Source organism: Zeus faber, assembly GCF_960531495.2.
Source record: "Zeus faber genome assembly, chromosome: 13".
NCBI lineage: Eukaryota > Metazoa > Chordata > Actinopteri > Zeiformes > Zeidae > Zeus > Zeus faber.
Window position 1 is genome coordinate 4,255,002 of NC_137198.1, and position 14,261 is coordinate 4,269,262.

Sequence of the window (14,261 nt, forward strand, 5' to 3'; positions counted from 1 at the left end):
TCGTCAGCGACGGTTGTTATCCGTCGGTGTCGCTGACAGTCTCACACGATATTAATATCAAGTAAAAATCAATCAATCAAACTTATAATTAACTCCAGGGGATCCAGGGAGAAGGTCTCCTCAGCATCTTGGTAAATGTCTGGATGTTTTCTTGTTGGAGATTGTTGGAAGCGGGAAGTTTGAAACGGAAAGGACTTCCGGGTACCCGTAGTTCTCTCGTCAGTCTCGAGCTGAACTTCCCCTTTGATTGAACTGGCCTTTGAAGTCCACCAGCATGGCCGCGGCGGAGTCCAACCCGGCGCACGGTGCCAGGATCCCGGCTAAGAAACCTCCGGTTAAGAAACCCCCAGAGGCCCCTGCTGGGAGGCTGGTGGGGCGGAGACACCGAGGGAAGCCGAGCATCCCCCCGCCGGCCACCCGCCCTGGAGAGCCCCGGTACCAGAGCGGTGAGCCGGCTGATACTACTGGGTCTGACTGGGACTTGTAGAGGGACGGACGGATGGATGGATGGACGGAAGGGTGGATGGATGGATGGACGGACAGACAGACGGATGGATGGATGGATAGAAGTTTGAATAATGATAGATGGATGGATGGATAGACAGATAGATGGGAGGATGGATAGAAGGTTGAATGATAGACGAATAGATGGGACGATGGGTGGGTGGACATATCAATAGATAGAGGGGGCGAATGGATGGATAGACAGAGGAGAGGATGGGCAGGCAGACAGATACTCAGACAGCTGTGTGGACCTGTCTGTCCTCCAGGGGACCTGCTGACCTCCTGCTTCCCTCCAGGAGGAAGAGGAACCGCCATGGAGGCTCTCAGGTACACAGTACATTCTACTACAGTCGACTGCAGTAAACTAAACTACAGTAAAGTACAGTGAACTACAGTAAATAAAACTACACTAAACGATAGTGAGCTACAGTTACGTTAACAACAGTTAACTACAGTGAAGTTAACTACAGTAAACCAAAGTACAGTGAACAGTAAACTAAAGTGAACAACAGTAAACCAATGTAAAGCTAACAACAGTAACTAAACTACACTAAACAAAGTGAAGTACAGTGAACTACAGGAAACTACAGTAAAGTTAAATACAGTAAACAAAACTACAGTTAATTACACTACAGTGAACCACGTTGAAGGACAGTAATCTTAAGTAAAGTGAACTACAGAAAACAAAACTACAGGGAACTACAGGGAACTACAGTGAAGGACAGTTAACTAAAGTAAGCTAAACTGCAGTGAACGAAAGGAAACTACAGTAAAGTGAACAACAGTAAACCACAGTAAACTAAATAAAACGTGAAAAAAACAACACGTGCGCTGCTTCACACATAAGTGAGTTGAAGAGCAGTGTGTTGTGTTAGCTCCGCCCACCCTCCCTGATGGACCAATCACTGCTGGGTGATGGAAAACATGTCAGTAACTGAGGGGAAGTGGCCACACCCAGTTGTTTTTACTCGGAATACTGCAAATGCACCGACTTTCATCAATGAGCTTCATAGACTACACAGACATTTATTTAAATGGAATGATGACGTTTTATCAGCGTGTGATCGGCGTGTTATCAGCGTGTTTTACTTTGAGTCAGTTCTACTGAGTAACAGCTTCTTGTCCAAAAAATCTTCAATCTGTTCGTTATTCCAAGTTGTGCTGCTTGTCCTGTTCTCAGGTCGCTCAGTGCCCCCTGCAGGAAGAAGCTGCCGGTGCAGCTGCTGGACTCTGCTTCTGTTCAACCAGTACACCCGCCCAGGCTCCCAGTACACCCGCCCAGGCTCCCAGTACACCCGCCCAGGCTCCCAGTACACCCACCCAGGCTCCCGGTGGACTCAGTTCAGCCCCAGTCTGCCCGCTGCCTGTCGTCATGCCAACAGAGCGCCACAGCGGCTGTTGTTACCGCGGCAACGCAGGCTGCTGTAGCGCCGCTCATCAAGGTGCTGTAATCAGTTTGTTTCTGTTCAGTTTATTTCATGTTGATATCGTGCGTTAATGTGAAACAAGGAATCGATGACTAGTGTCAAATACAAGATGGAAACATCTTCCAATAAACTTAAAAAATAACAATAAACCTCAACAATTCACATTCAGCTCAAGTGATGAACTTCTGCATTTAAAATGTTTGTAGAACATTTGTATAGAATTTAAATTCGTTTTTCAAAGTTATTTATTTTGTAAAGTGTTTAAATGTTTTAAATTGTATAAAAAATGTCAACCCTTTTTTATATCATACAAAGCGCGCGCGCGCGTGTGTGTGTGTGTGTGTGTGTGTGTGTGTGTGTGTGTGTGTGTGTGTGTGTGTGTGTGTGTGTGTGTGTGTGTGTGTGTGTGTGTGTGTGTGTGTGTGTGTGTGTGTGTGTGTGTGTGTGTGTGTGTGCAGGCACAGAGCAGTATGGAGCTCCATGTTTCTCACATCTCAGACGCCTTGAAGAGACTGGAGCAGCACAACAGGTGTGTGTGTGCGCATTAGTGTGTCTTACGGTGCGTGTTACAGTGTGTGTGTGTGTGTGTGTTACAGACTAAGCTGATAATAATGCTGTCTGTCTGTCTGTCTGTCTGTCTGTCTGTCTGTCAGCGGTGAGGAGGTGGGGAGGAACATTGGAGGGAGGGAGGAGCAGAACCTCCACCTGCAGGTACCAGAGACCCTCCACCCTCCACACCCCCACCGTCACCTCTGCCCTCCACACCTTCATCTTTGTGTTCCACCTTTCACCCCCACACTTTCACCTCCACCTTCCACCTCAACTCTCCACACCTTTACCTCCACCTTTTACCTCACCATATTCCACACATTCACCCTCAACTCCATCTTCCACAACTCCACATCTCCACCTTTAACCTCAACTTCCACCTTTTACCTCAACCCTCTACACCCTCAACTCCACCCTCCACACCTTCACCTCCACCCCTTCAGCTCCAGACTTCCACCCCTTCACCTCAACCCTCTACATCTTCAACTCCACCCTACACCCCTTCAGTCCACACCTCCAGCCCTTCACCTCCACACCGTCACCCTTCACCTCCATCCCCCTATACCTGACCTATTCTCCTCTTTCTGATTGGCTCCCCTCTCCTCCAATCAGAACCCACTTCTAGGCTCCACCCTCACTGTGATGGGAGGCGACGCCCCCATCCCTCCACTGACCTCCGACTTCTGGGCGCCGGCCCCCATTACCTTACATCCAGGTAGGAGAGGAGCCAGGAACTATGGAAATTCAGACAAATTCAGGCAAATGAGATCTCTCTCTTGGTGCAGCGCTGTCACAGTGATGGACTGCAGTGACAGTGTAGAGGAGGCGTTTCTCCCTCACCAGGAGGGGGTGCTATCTGCTGCAGCCTCACTCTGGTGGTGTCGCTGTTGGTGCTCCACCTACAGCTCAGGTAGACAGTTATTTTATTCCAAGTCTCTCTCTCTCTCTCCATCAGAACATGGCCGTCTATCTTCCAGACCTGTCTCTACCAGTCGCACGGTTCCCATGACGACGTGTCACCACAACAAGCAACAAGAGCCATGCAGGTGAGAGATGAGATGTTTCTGTGCTGAACCGTTGTGGTGACTCCCTGAGGGGGAACTAGGAGCTGGGGAGGTCCCCTGAGAACTAGACACCTTCAAGGGCTTTTCTTCTGGTTGCGTTCGCACTGCACCGGTCAGACAATGGGGTTTCAGCGTGAGCTCTGTGTTGTATTTGCCCTGTAACGCTCACTGATCTTCACCTTATCAGTCCACTAGAATCTGTTTCTGAACAAATTTGAGGTGAGGCCGGCTCGCCTGTGAGGCGGGCGGTTGGGGCAGGGTGTCGGTCTTGTCGGCGCAGAAGCTGGCTCTGGGCCTGCGGTCCGTGCCTGGCGCGGCCGGGGTCCTGCGCCTGGGCCTTGTGCCAGCATGTGGGGGTGGGTTGTATGGGGTGCGCTCTCTGGAGCTGGGTTACGCTCCTCGGGGCCGGGCGTGGGTGGTTGCTCTGGGGACTGGGGGGGGGGGTCTTCTGTGGCTGCAGGGCGGGGTGCTCGGGGCTTTCCTGCAGTCGTGGAGTGCCCTTTCTACTGCTTGGAGGCACTACGATATAATACCAACCTTGTACACCAGAACCAACTGGGACAAGTCCCGTACACACACACACACACACACACACACAGACAGACTCAGCCCAGACACACACACATACCACCAGCACCTGCTTTGAACACAACCCCATCACCTTCCTGGTTGTATTCCTTTCCTTTCCTCCCTCATTAGCCGCCATAACTATGACAGGAAGAGGTCACGTGACCAATTGTAGTTCCAGTTTTACTGGACTTAATTATACATGTTATTGTTTGTTTTGTTGTTTGTTTTTCCACGTACATGTTGTTTGTTTCAATTTTCGTCGTCAGAATACTTTGGCCGAAGCCTGTGAATTATCGCAGTCAAAAAGATTCAGTGGCCTTGAAGAAGAAAGCCTGGTTCTCGGCCCGGCGCTCTTATCTTATTCTGACCTTCAAAATTTGAAAAAAAAAAAAAAAATCACTGGAACAGAACAGAATCTGATGCATACAAGTTTTATTGCGTATCGTAAAAAACAACGGACACAACAACAAAACTCGGAGGAGTCTTTGAGAGACCTGACTGCTTCCTTTCTTTGTTCTCATATCTTTAAAGTCACGGCGAGGTGTTTGCTCATTCACATTTCTCGCCTCTTTTTGTGTCAGAAAATATCCAGAAATCTGTTTTGAGCCACTCATCGTCCTAATCCTTTGTTCGCTTGTCCTCTGATGTCGCTTCTCAGCCAGCCAATCGCAGCCTTCATAGCCGAACACCCTCCTCTCTCTTTGGAGAAGGCAAATCTGTAATTTTTCAAACCAGCTGGTTTCCAAAAAAAACCTAAAAGACTGGTTCTGCTGACTCTGCAGTCAGGGCTTGTCCCTTGAATGACCTCGGGAGATAATATTTTAAGTCTTTTTGGAGAAGGTTTTGGTGTCCTCTACTGGACATAGGGTGTTTTACACCTTTGCACCATCTGGTGGTTAGAAGGTGTACTACGTTTTAAAGGTAATTTTACAAGGGATTTTTTTTTTATACATTAAATTTGCTTGTTATCGCATCGGATTTCGTATAACATATAGTAGGTTTTTCATGTGGGGTAACTCATTTAACCGTAACAGGTTACTAATTAACCACAACAGGTTCTATGTTTATTTGTCTCACCCGTGGTGAATCACCACCTCTTGGAGTAGATTAGTTGTTTATAGACCCAAACATGGAAAAATAGTTCTTCAAAGAGGGGGTTGGCGGTGGTTGTGTGTAATAAAAGCTGTGCTCTGGTCATCCCACAGGTCGTCCACAGGACAGAGTTATTGCAGCAGTTGTTGATGATTAAAGAGTCATTGCAGGTTGACAAGTTGAACTCCACTTGCAGACTAACTCTGTCCTTTATGCAATGGAACAAAAACTCATGTGACATGTGTTGTATGTCCTGCATGCTGAGAGCACAGGGTAAAAAAGTAAATACAAATCAAATGTTCTGCTGCTGTCCTGCGTTGTCCTGACAGGAAGTGATGTCACACACAGGAAGTGATGTCACACACAGGAAGTGATGTCACACACACTGTATTTTATGAGCTCAGTAATAAAGGAAAACAACATAAAGAGCAGAGAACCTGGTGAAACTGTCAGTGAAACATGGTCTCTCTCTGTCTGTCTGTCTGTCTGTCTGTCTGTCTCTCTCTCTCTCTCGACGCTTTTCCACCCAAAGTAGCAGGAACTTTTAGTCCCATAAACTAAAAGGTTCCTTCAGCCCGTTGTTGTCTGCGTTTCCTCTGTGGTCCAAAGACCCGTGAGGGTCATGCAAATGAGTCTGCCGACGTATGAAAAGGCGAAGGCTGTTTTTAAAACGTCACGCTTGTGTGCGACTATGCGACAAGCTGCTCCAATGCAGTCCAGTAGGCGGCCCTAGTGCAGAACACTGTACACCAACAACAATGTTAAAATGGAAAAAGAAAGACAACCAGAGTGATAGTGGAATATCCGGTTGTTTTACTTTATCCATTTTATTCCCATTTCCTGTCAAAATAAATATTCACTCTCACCAACACAACTTTTTTTATCAACTTTGAAAAATATGTTTCAGACTTGATAATTTAATCTTGTTTGTGCTTTTCTGAGTTGACACACAGTGAATCAAACCTGGGTCTACTGTGTAGGAGAAGCAAGATCTTAACTGGCTACACTGTACGCATCAGATATCAGTTAGTGTGTTCATACCAGGGATCCAAATGTCCACACGCTCAGTTGGATGGAGGCGGTCAGGGTCAGTTCTGTGACCTGCTGCAGAGGAACACGGATGTGTTCACCTCCTAACTGGGGCCGAAACCAATGATCCGACACACAAAGTCTTTGTTACCCGTGACGTTCCCATTTAACAAAAACGCTACGGAGTTTCTCCTGTGAAACACACTTTTATGAAGGAGCTAGCGGAAGAAATGCTAGCAGCGGACGTCATTGAACCCTCATCTTTGGCTTGGGCGGCGCCTGTGGTCCACATTCTAAAAAAAGATGGGAAGCCCAGGTTTTGCATGAGTGACATCAAACTTAATGGAGTGGAGATGACACAGATGTTTAACCTCTGCCCGCTATGCAGGACATTCTGGATTCCCTTGCTGGCTCTGTTGTTTTCTTCACCATTGACCTCAACAGTGGTCACTGGCAGTGCCTGATGGATGAGAACAGCAGGGACAAAACAGCCCTCACCCGTCCCTTTGGTATCTACCAATTCAAGGTCATGCCTTTTAGGGTTAAAAAAAAATGCACCCACCACCTTTCAGAGGCTGATAGAAATGACCTTGGGAGAGTTGCAAGGCAACATCTGTTTTGTTTACCTGGATGACATCATCATGTACTCTCAGTCCTGGGGACAGCACTTTGGGGACCTCCAGGTGGTTTTCCAAAAACTCAGAGAAGCAAGACTGACCATCAACATAAAAAAAAAAAAATGCAACTTTTTCCAAACCTCCTGGGTCATGTATGTGCCACAGGTATTCAGGTGGATCCAGCCAAGGCTGAGGCAGCAGAGAGCTCCCAGTGCCAACTAACCTTAAGGCAGCCTAGCGCCTCCTTGGCATGGCCGGCTGGTACCATCGGTTTGTCCCGAACTTCTCTCAGCTGGCCGACCCGCTGAATGCCTTGAAGCACAGGGGTGCCAAACTCAAGTGGACCCCTGAGTGCCAGTCTGCTTTTGAAACCCTCAGGACGTGTCTGGTCTCACCTCCCATCCCAGAGCATCCAAATTTTAACCTCCCCTTTGTGGTTCACACCGATGCCAGCGGCGCCCGCCTGGGAGCCGTGCTTGCCCAGATAACCGGGCTTGGAACAGGAGAAGTCCTGGCATATGGCAGCAGCTGCCCAAGCAAAGCCGAGCGCAACTATTCAGCCGTGAAAAGGAGTGTTTGGCTGTGGTTTGGGCCTTGGAAGGGTGGAGATATTACCTGGAGGGATGATTCTTCACTGTAGTCACTGACCACTCAGCGCTGCTCTGGGGCTTTAAAATCCAGAGTCATAGCGCATGCCTCACCTGATGGTGCCCTCCAGCGACAGGAATTTACTTTCGTTGTGGAACACTCAATGGAAAATAAAACACCTCTTTCGGATGCCTTTTACAGAGCTCCCCACGAGTCCACCAGCACCACCCGCATCACCTTAACACACTCTACAAAGTACACCAATTCGGAGGACAAAGTCTTATCGGGTGCTACAATTACCCCATAAAACCACCGATCAAATCCTTATACTGGAGAGTCTCCGACCACCCCTGCTGCAAATGATCCGTGACTACTATACCAGTTGGGTGGAGCTACTGTATATCCCCAATGAAAAGCAACAGCAGAGACGGTATCAAAAATTCTCACCTAGGAAATCCTCACCCGATGGGGAGTCCCCAGTTACCTGCTGTTGGACCAGGGAAGCCGGTTCATCTCCTCCATTCTTCAAAGTCACCCTTGAAGAATGGAGCCCGAAGCAGAACACAACCTCAGCCTACCACCCAAAAGCCAACACCATGGAGAGAATAAACACAACCTGATAAACAATGATTGTCTCCTACTGTATGTAGAGAGAGAACCACAAGCACTGGGATAAACACCCAGCAGGGTTCCGTTTTGCTTTCAATTCAGCCGTCCATGAATCCACTGGAGTCACCCCTGCCGAGCTCAACCTTGGGCGGGCCCTCCGAAGACCCGCAGACCCCCTGCTCCAGCCAAGGGAGGCCACACCCAACTCGTCCACTTACAAAACCATCACCAAACTTCAGGACCTTACAGCATTTGCCCAGTGTAACCTCACAAAAAGCCGACGAAGACACACAAGGCTCGCATGGAACGCCCCTTATAAATTGTCAGACTAAGACTCTGACTGGCACCCCAGGGTCTCAGTTTTTGGTTTTTTTTCATCGTTTTTTATTATCAAAAAACATTTGATAATAAACTCGGGATCCGCGTACAAACACAACGTTTTTAGAACAAAAAAATCGGACATACAGTTGTTTTGCGGCTGCAGATTTTTTAAAATAGCGTCCAAAATAAAATGCTGGGAATACACGACCAATCAGAAACGTTCTGATTGGTAGCTCTTGTCTCTGCTGGGGACCTCCAGGGTGATAAACGCTGCAAGCCCCGCCCTCAAAGTTCCTGGACATCTTAAAGTTACCCCCCCGCCCCCCGATAGTGGAAATACACTGAGGTCACTTCCTCCAAAGGTTCCTTGTTCTTGGGGAAAGTTACTGGGTGGAAATGTGGCTTCTGTCTCTCTCTCTCTCTCTCTCCTCTCTTCCTTTCTCTCTTTCCATTCTCATTGTCTTTCCTTGGTGTCACAGCTGTGTTGTTCAACCCTCCTCTGTCTCCTCCTCTGTCTCCATCTATGGGCAGGACTTGCAGCGTTTCCACGGCAACCCACCCAGCTCCAGAGAGAGGCTCAGGGGATGCGTACAGTTACGGCGAGGCTGCAGAGAGGAGAACCAATCAGGTCCTGAGGGAGATGCAGAACCTGCCGGAGGTCAGGACGGACCTCCGCTCGCAAAATGATATTCTGTCGTGCTCTGTTTTTATGTGTACATACGTAGCACACACATACAATATATTACATCCTGATCCGGTCCGATCTGATGCTCCCACCTGACAGATTATTTGTCACACACATATCTATATATATATATATATATATATATATATATATACAGTCATACATACAATAAGCTCTAAAAATACTAAAATGTCATCGACACGAGGCACTCGCGCATGCTGCCGCAAGGGGCAGCGCGGCAATCGCGTTCTGGGTTCTATAATAATATAATTAATTGTCTGTGTTGTATTAAATACTTGTCTTCATTTGTAAAGAAAAACACTTGTTTCTCAATAAGTCACTTTTATTTGAATGTTAAAAATTATAAATAATAACGAAAATATGAGAATATTAAAACAACACACCTAAACAGTTAAGAGCTTGAGTAAAACCCGACTTTAGAATGATGAACAATAAGTTACTTATTACATTACTTTTAAGTTACTCACCAAAATAAGCGTAGAAAAATGGATGCTATTTTTGCCAGAGGGTAACGCTGGTAGTAAAAGGCAAACTACTACCTGCGTCTCCGCAGCTCCGATCAGAGCCATCTTTTCCCCAAACAAAGCAAATAAAAACTCCGGATGTATTTAATTTACTCCGTTTCCTGCTGCTGCCCCAGGGCAGCTCCTGAAAAAAATCCTGCCTGTGTGATCATGGTCCCGGGACGCTCCACAAGCAGGTGGTTGGACATTCCGTCTGTGATGGTCGGGTTTATTTCCCACTTTCATCGCCACATCTGTAGATTTACTTCCACAGACGGTTCCTGCAGCCCCGGTGCCATGCGGGCGGTGCAGTGTGCCTTGAGGGATGCGGCGCCGCGGACCCTCGGCAGCTGACCGCAGCTCTCCCAACTCCGAGCCGAACTTCACGAAAGTCGGTTCGGAGCTGGCGAGCCACGGCCCCCACCCCCCAGCACTTGCTGCACTAGTTTACCGGCGGATCTTGACCGCCCAAATATGGCGAACAATGAACAAAAACAATAAGAAAATTCGAAATCGACCGCTCATTTAGATCTAATCCCAATTTTGAATCGGGATCGTGACATCCCTACTGGAAACCAGATCCCATTCACACTCAGACCTTAAGTGGCACAACCTCCACTAAACCTGTCTGTCTGTCTGGCTGTCTGTCTGTCTGTCTGTTAGCAGGAAGAAGAGCAACTCGCCAGCCCAGCTGCTTGTGCTCTTCTCCCACCATGTCCTGAAGATCTGCTCCTGCAGAGGAGACCCATGGTTCCGTCCAGGTTTGAGGATGCGACTCATGTTCTGCTGGAGGTCCAGAGGCAGCGGAAAATCTTGGATAGGAATCTTGAAGCGATGGTCCGAGCCTCGGAGGCCGAGCTCCTGCACTGTCAACTGGACGCTCTGTCCGCTAACAGGTAGCCTTCCTTCAGCAGGTGCCTGCTAACAGGTGGCTAGCCTAGGGGACGCGCTGTCCTGTGGTCAGCAGGGGGATCTGATGATGTAATAATCTAGATTTGTCAGGCACACCTTACAGGGACGGCGTTTACATGCCTTGTTTCTTCCACCACCGGGTGGACATGCACCGCATCGTGTAACGTAGTACAGAGTCTCAGACGTGATGTTTCGATGCGACTCCTGTGATGGGGTCACGCCGGTCCAAATGGCACCAGATGGGATCTTGCACCATCTGAGATCCGATCAGCTGGACCACATCCTGAGGCGTCCTGGCTGGCGCCGGGGTGGTGTGGACAGATTATTGGCTACCTTAGCCAGCCACGCCTCCATGCCCTCTGAACCCACCCCAAGTTTAATTTGTTGTCGGCGTCGGGTTTTGCCGGCTCTGGCGCTTGCCCACGTGGTGCGGGTGACATGGGACCGAGGCGGATTCTGGATCCCGGGCCGTGGCCCGGGAAGTCGGGCCCCAGAACCCGTCCTTCGCCTCCTGCATGGGTGGGGCGGTGGTGGTGTTCTTCAATGAGGAGCGCCCCTCGGTGAACGGCCTGTTTGTGCAAGCGCTGGCGCTGCCCTCCACCAGGGGGGCGATCTCTGGTGCCCCCCCCCCATTCGTTTGGAGGCCGGATTGGGGCGGTGCTGGTGCGGCTCGGAGCCCTACCTCCACCTACCAGATGGGACAGGGACCTCTGACCCTGAACTGAGGAAGTAGACGCTGGGTTTCCACTCCGCCCTATACAGGGCGGAGGACTGTGATGAGGTCCCCACTCCACGGTTTCTTCGGGGAATCCCTCAGCTGGGACAGGAGGAGAGGGTCGCCCAGCACTACTCCACCACCTTGGACTCCTCCACCACCTTAAACTCCCCCACCACCCTGGACTCCTCCACCACACTGGAGGACAGCACTGCAGGGGTGCGCCTGGGGCTCCCTCCTCATGCTGACCGACGCTTTGCTTTGATTGATTTGATTTATTTATCTCTTAATTTTTTTAATTCTAACCATTGTCTAAAGGAGAAGAGATTTTTTTGTTGTTTCTGTAAACATGAAAAATCCTTTTTTTTTTTTTATCTCCGTCTCTGCTCCGCAGTGATAAGGTGAGAGTGAAGAAGACGGTAGACTTCTGGATCAGAAAGATGAGGAAGGAAGTTCAGGTCAGTAAACCAAGCGCACACACCTGAGACGCTAGGGTTCGCTCTGTCCCGTCGAAACGCAGTTTCCAGATGACGATGAAAACAACTTCCTGTGGCAAACATTCTACTTCCTGTAGGAGGAGTCAGAGAGCACACCTGGTCCGAGTCGAGCCGCCGGCCCGGGTGGGCGGGGCAGGGGGCCCAGGGGCCCGCTACCGAGCATTCTCAGAGAACCAGGAAGCGACAACACAGCCAGGGGAAGGAAGGGAGAGATGGAGCGAGCAGAAAGACAGGACAGATCACCTGCACAGAGGAAGGTGAGACAGCTTCTCTTCTCCATCTATTTCCTCTGAGCCACCGCTCTGCTCTGGATCCTGAGTCGTCAGTAGATCAACCAGCGTCAGTTATTTCTGGATAATGACGCTGTCCTTTAATAATGACCATTACCACGGCAACCACGTCTCCTGTTTTCACGTCCTCCCACATGCTAATGCTAATGCTGGCTAGTGGCGCTACATTGGAAGATGTTAGAACATTCAATTGTGTGTGTGTGTGTGTGTGTGTGTGTGTGTGTGTGTGTGTGTGTGTGTGTGTGTGTGTGTGTGTGTGTGTGTGTGTGTGTGTGTGTGTGTGTGTGTGTGTGTGTGTGTGTAGCCAGCAGATGTGTACTTTAAAGCCAACAGGAAGTCTCAGATTCAGAAGGGGCCATACCTCAAGATGAAGTCCTCTCAAACTCAGACATCTCCGCCCCAAGCCCCGCCCGCCTCCTCCTTCCACCTGTCTCAAGCCCCGCCCCAAGCCCCGCCCGCCTCCTCCTCCCACCTGTCTCCCCAGCAACGACCTCAGTCCATCCTTGGCCCCGCCCCATCTGACCTCAGTGACCTCAGGAGCACCGTGGCTGTTCCATTAGGTAAACACTGCAACACCGCTCCTCTACCACTACTCTACCTCTACTCTAGCGTACTCTAGCTCTACTTGACCTCTACCCTACCACTACTCTACCTCTACTTAACTTCTACCCTACCACTATTCTACCTCTACTTAACCTCTACCCTAACACTACTCTGCCTCTACCTTTCTACTACTCTACCATTCCTCTACCTCTACTCTACCGCTTCTCTATCTCTACTCGACCACTCCTTGACCACTACTCTACCTCTACTTTACCACTATTCTACCTCTACTCTGCCTCTACTCTAATACTCCTCTACCACTGTTCTACCTCTACTATACTCTACTCTCCCACTACTCTATCACTACTATAATCTCTACTCTGTCCTTCCCTCCCTCCCCAGGCCCCCCCAGGGTTCTAACCAACCCCCTCAGCTCGGCCCCCTATGACCTCAGTGACCTGAGGAGTGCCATGGCTGTTCCACTGGGTAAACACTGCAACACCACTACTCTGCCACTACTCTACGTCTACTCTATCTCCACTCCACTCTACCTCTACCACTACTCTTCCACTACTCTACCACTATTCTACCTCTACCACTACTCTACTACTACTCTACCTCGACCACTACTCAACCTCTACTGCCACTACTCTACCGCTACTCTACATCTACCACTACTCTACCACTACTCTACCTCTACTCTACTTCTACCACTACTCTACCTCTACTCTACCTCTACCACTACTCTACCTCTACCACTACTCTACCACTACTCTACCTCTACTCTACCACTACTTTACTTGTACTCTACCTCTACTCTACCACTATTCTACTCTACCACTACCCCGTACTCTACCACTACTCTACCACTATGATCTAAAAAAACAGCATTTGACATTTTTCTCCTTTTCACATCGTCAGTGTGTGATGTGTGAGGGATGTACTGTACAGATGTTCACTCTCTCCCTCCAGGGCCCCCCAGGATATACTGTCATCCTGCTTGGCCCCCCAGCCAGCCTGGAGACAACCTCCACCCATCACCCCATCCATCACCTCATCCATCAATCCATCCATCACCTCATCTATCAATCCATCCATCACCTCATCCAAATCCCCATCCATCACGCCATAAATCACCTCCTCCATCACTCCATCCATCACCTCCTCCATCACTCCATTCATCACCTCCTCCATCACTCCATTCATCACCTCCTCCATCACGCCATCCATCACACAATCCATCACTTCCTCCACCTGCTGTGGGAGTGACAGATGAGGGCGCAAGAGTGAAGGTGAACTCCTATCCATCCTTCTATCTATCTATCCATCCTTCTATATCTATCTATCTATCTATCTATCTATCTATCTATCTATCTATCTATCTATCTATCTATCTATCTATCTATCTATCTATCTATCTATCTATCAATCATCCTCCATCTGTCCTCTGTTTACTCTGTTTACTCTAAATCCTTTGCTTTTTATACTTTCCTTCTGTTCTCTCTTTTCTCCTCCCTCTTTCTCTCTCACTATATTGTTTCTCTCTCCGCCTTCTCTTCTCTCTTCTCTCCATTCCTCCTCCTGCTGACATGTGTTACATTTAATACCAGGTGATGGAGGAGGAGCAGGAAGAGGAAGAGGACATTGTTTTTCCTGCCACTGACTTCCTGTCTGTGGAGGACATCATCCAGGTTACCCACAATGCTTCACCCCTCCTGGTGCTGA

At 49.0% G+C, this 14,261-nt stretch overlaps 3 protein-coding genes across 3 annotated transcripts in view; all 3 read left to right on the top strand.

Annotated features, from left to right (window-relative positions):
• Window positions 1–161: 161 nt before the first annotated feature.
• LOC307239341 (uncharacterized protein) lies at window positions 162–1,955 on the top strand (the record flags this gene model as incomplete). Its single annotated transcript, XM_080012700.1, has 3 exons — window positions 162–446; window positions 771–831; window positions 1,685–1,955. The coding sequence occupies exons 1-3, from the start codon at window positions 275–277 to the stop codon at window positions 1,953–1,955; spliced, it is 504 nt and encodes a 167-aa protein (XP_079868826.1). The 5' UTR covers window positions 162–274.
• A 440-nt stretch (window positions 1,956–2,395) lies between these two features.
• On the top strand, window positions 2,396–13,471 carry LOC307239342 (uncharacterized protein; the record flags this gene model as incomplete). Its single annotated transcript, XM_080012701.1, has 11 exons — window positions 2,396–2,460; window positions 2,585–2,642; window positions 3,093–3,195; window positions 3,436–3,526; window positions 8,902–9,028; window positions 10,246–10,475; window positions 11,601–11,664; window positions 11,781–11,960; window positions 12,298–12,553; window positions 12,939–13,022; window positions 13,458–13,471. The coding sequence occupies exons 1-11, from the start codon at window positions 2,402–2,404 to the stop codon at window positions 13,469–13,471; spliced, it is 1,266 nt and encodes a 421-aa protein (XP_079868827.1). The 5' UTR covers window positions 2,396–2,401.
• Window positions 13,472–13,698: 227 nt separating this feature from the next.
• The window catches only part of LOC307239343 (protein TALPID3-like), a gene marked incomplete at its 3' end in the record, with an annotated part of 8,513 nt that continues 7,950 nt past the window's right edge, over window positions 13,699–14,261 (top strand). The window contains exons 1-2 of the mRNA XM_080012702.1: window positions 13,699–13,828; window positions 14,147–14,227. Coding sequence (XP_079868828.1) covers window positions 14,150–14,227 — 78 coding nt within the window. The 5' untranslated portion in view covers window positions 13,699–13,828; window positions 14,147–14,149. The remainder of the gene's footprint in view (window positions 13,829–14,146; window positions 14,228–14,261) is intronic.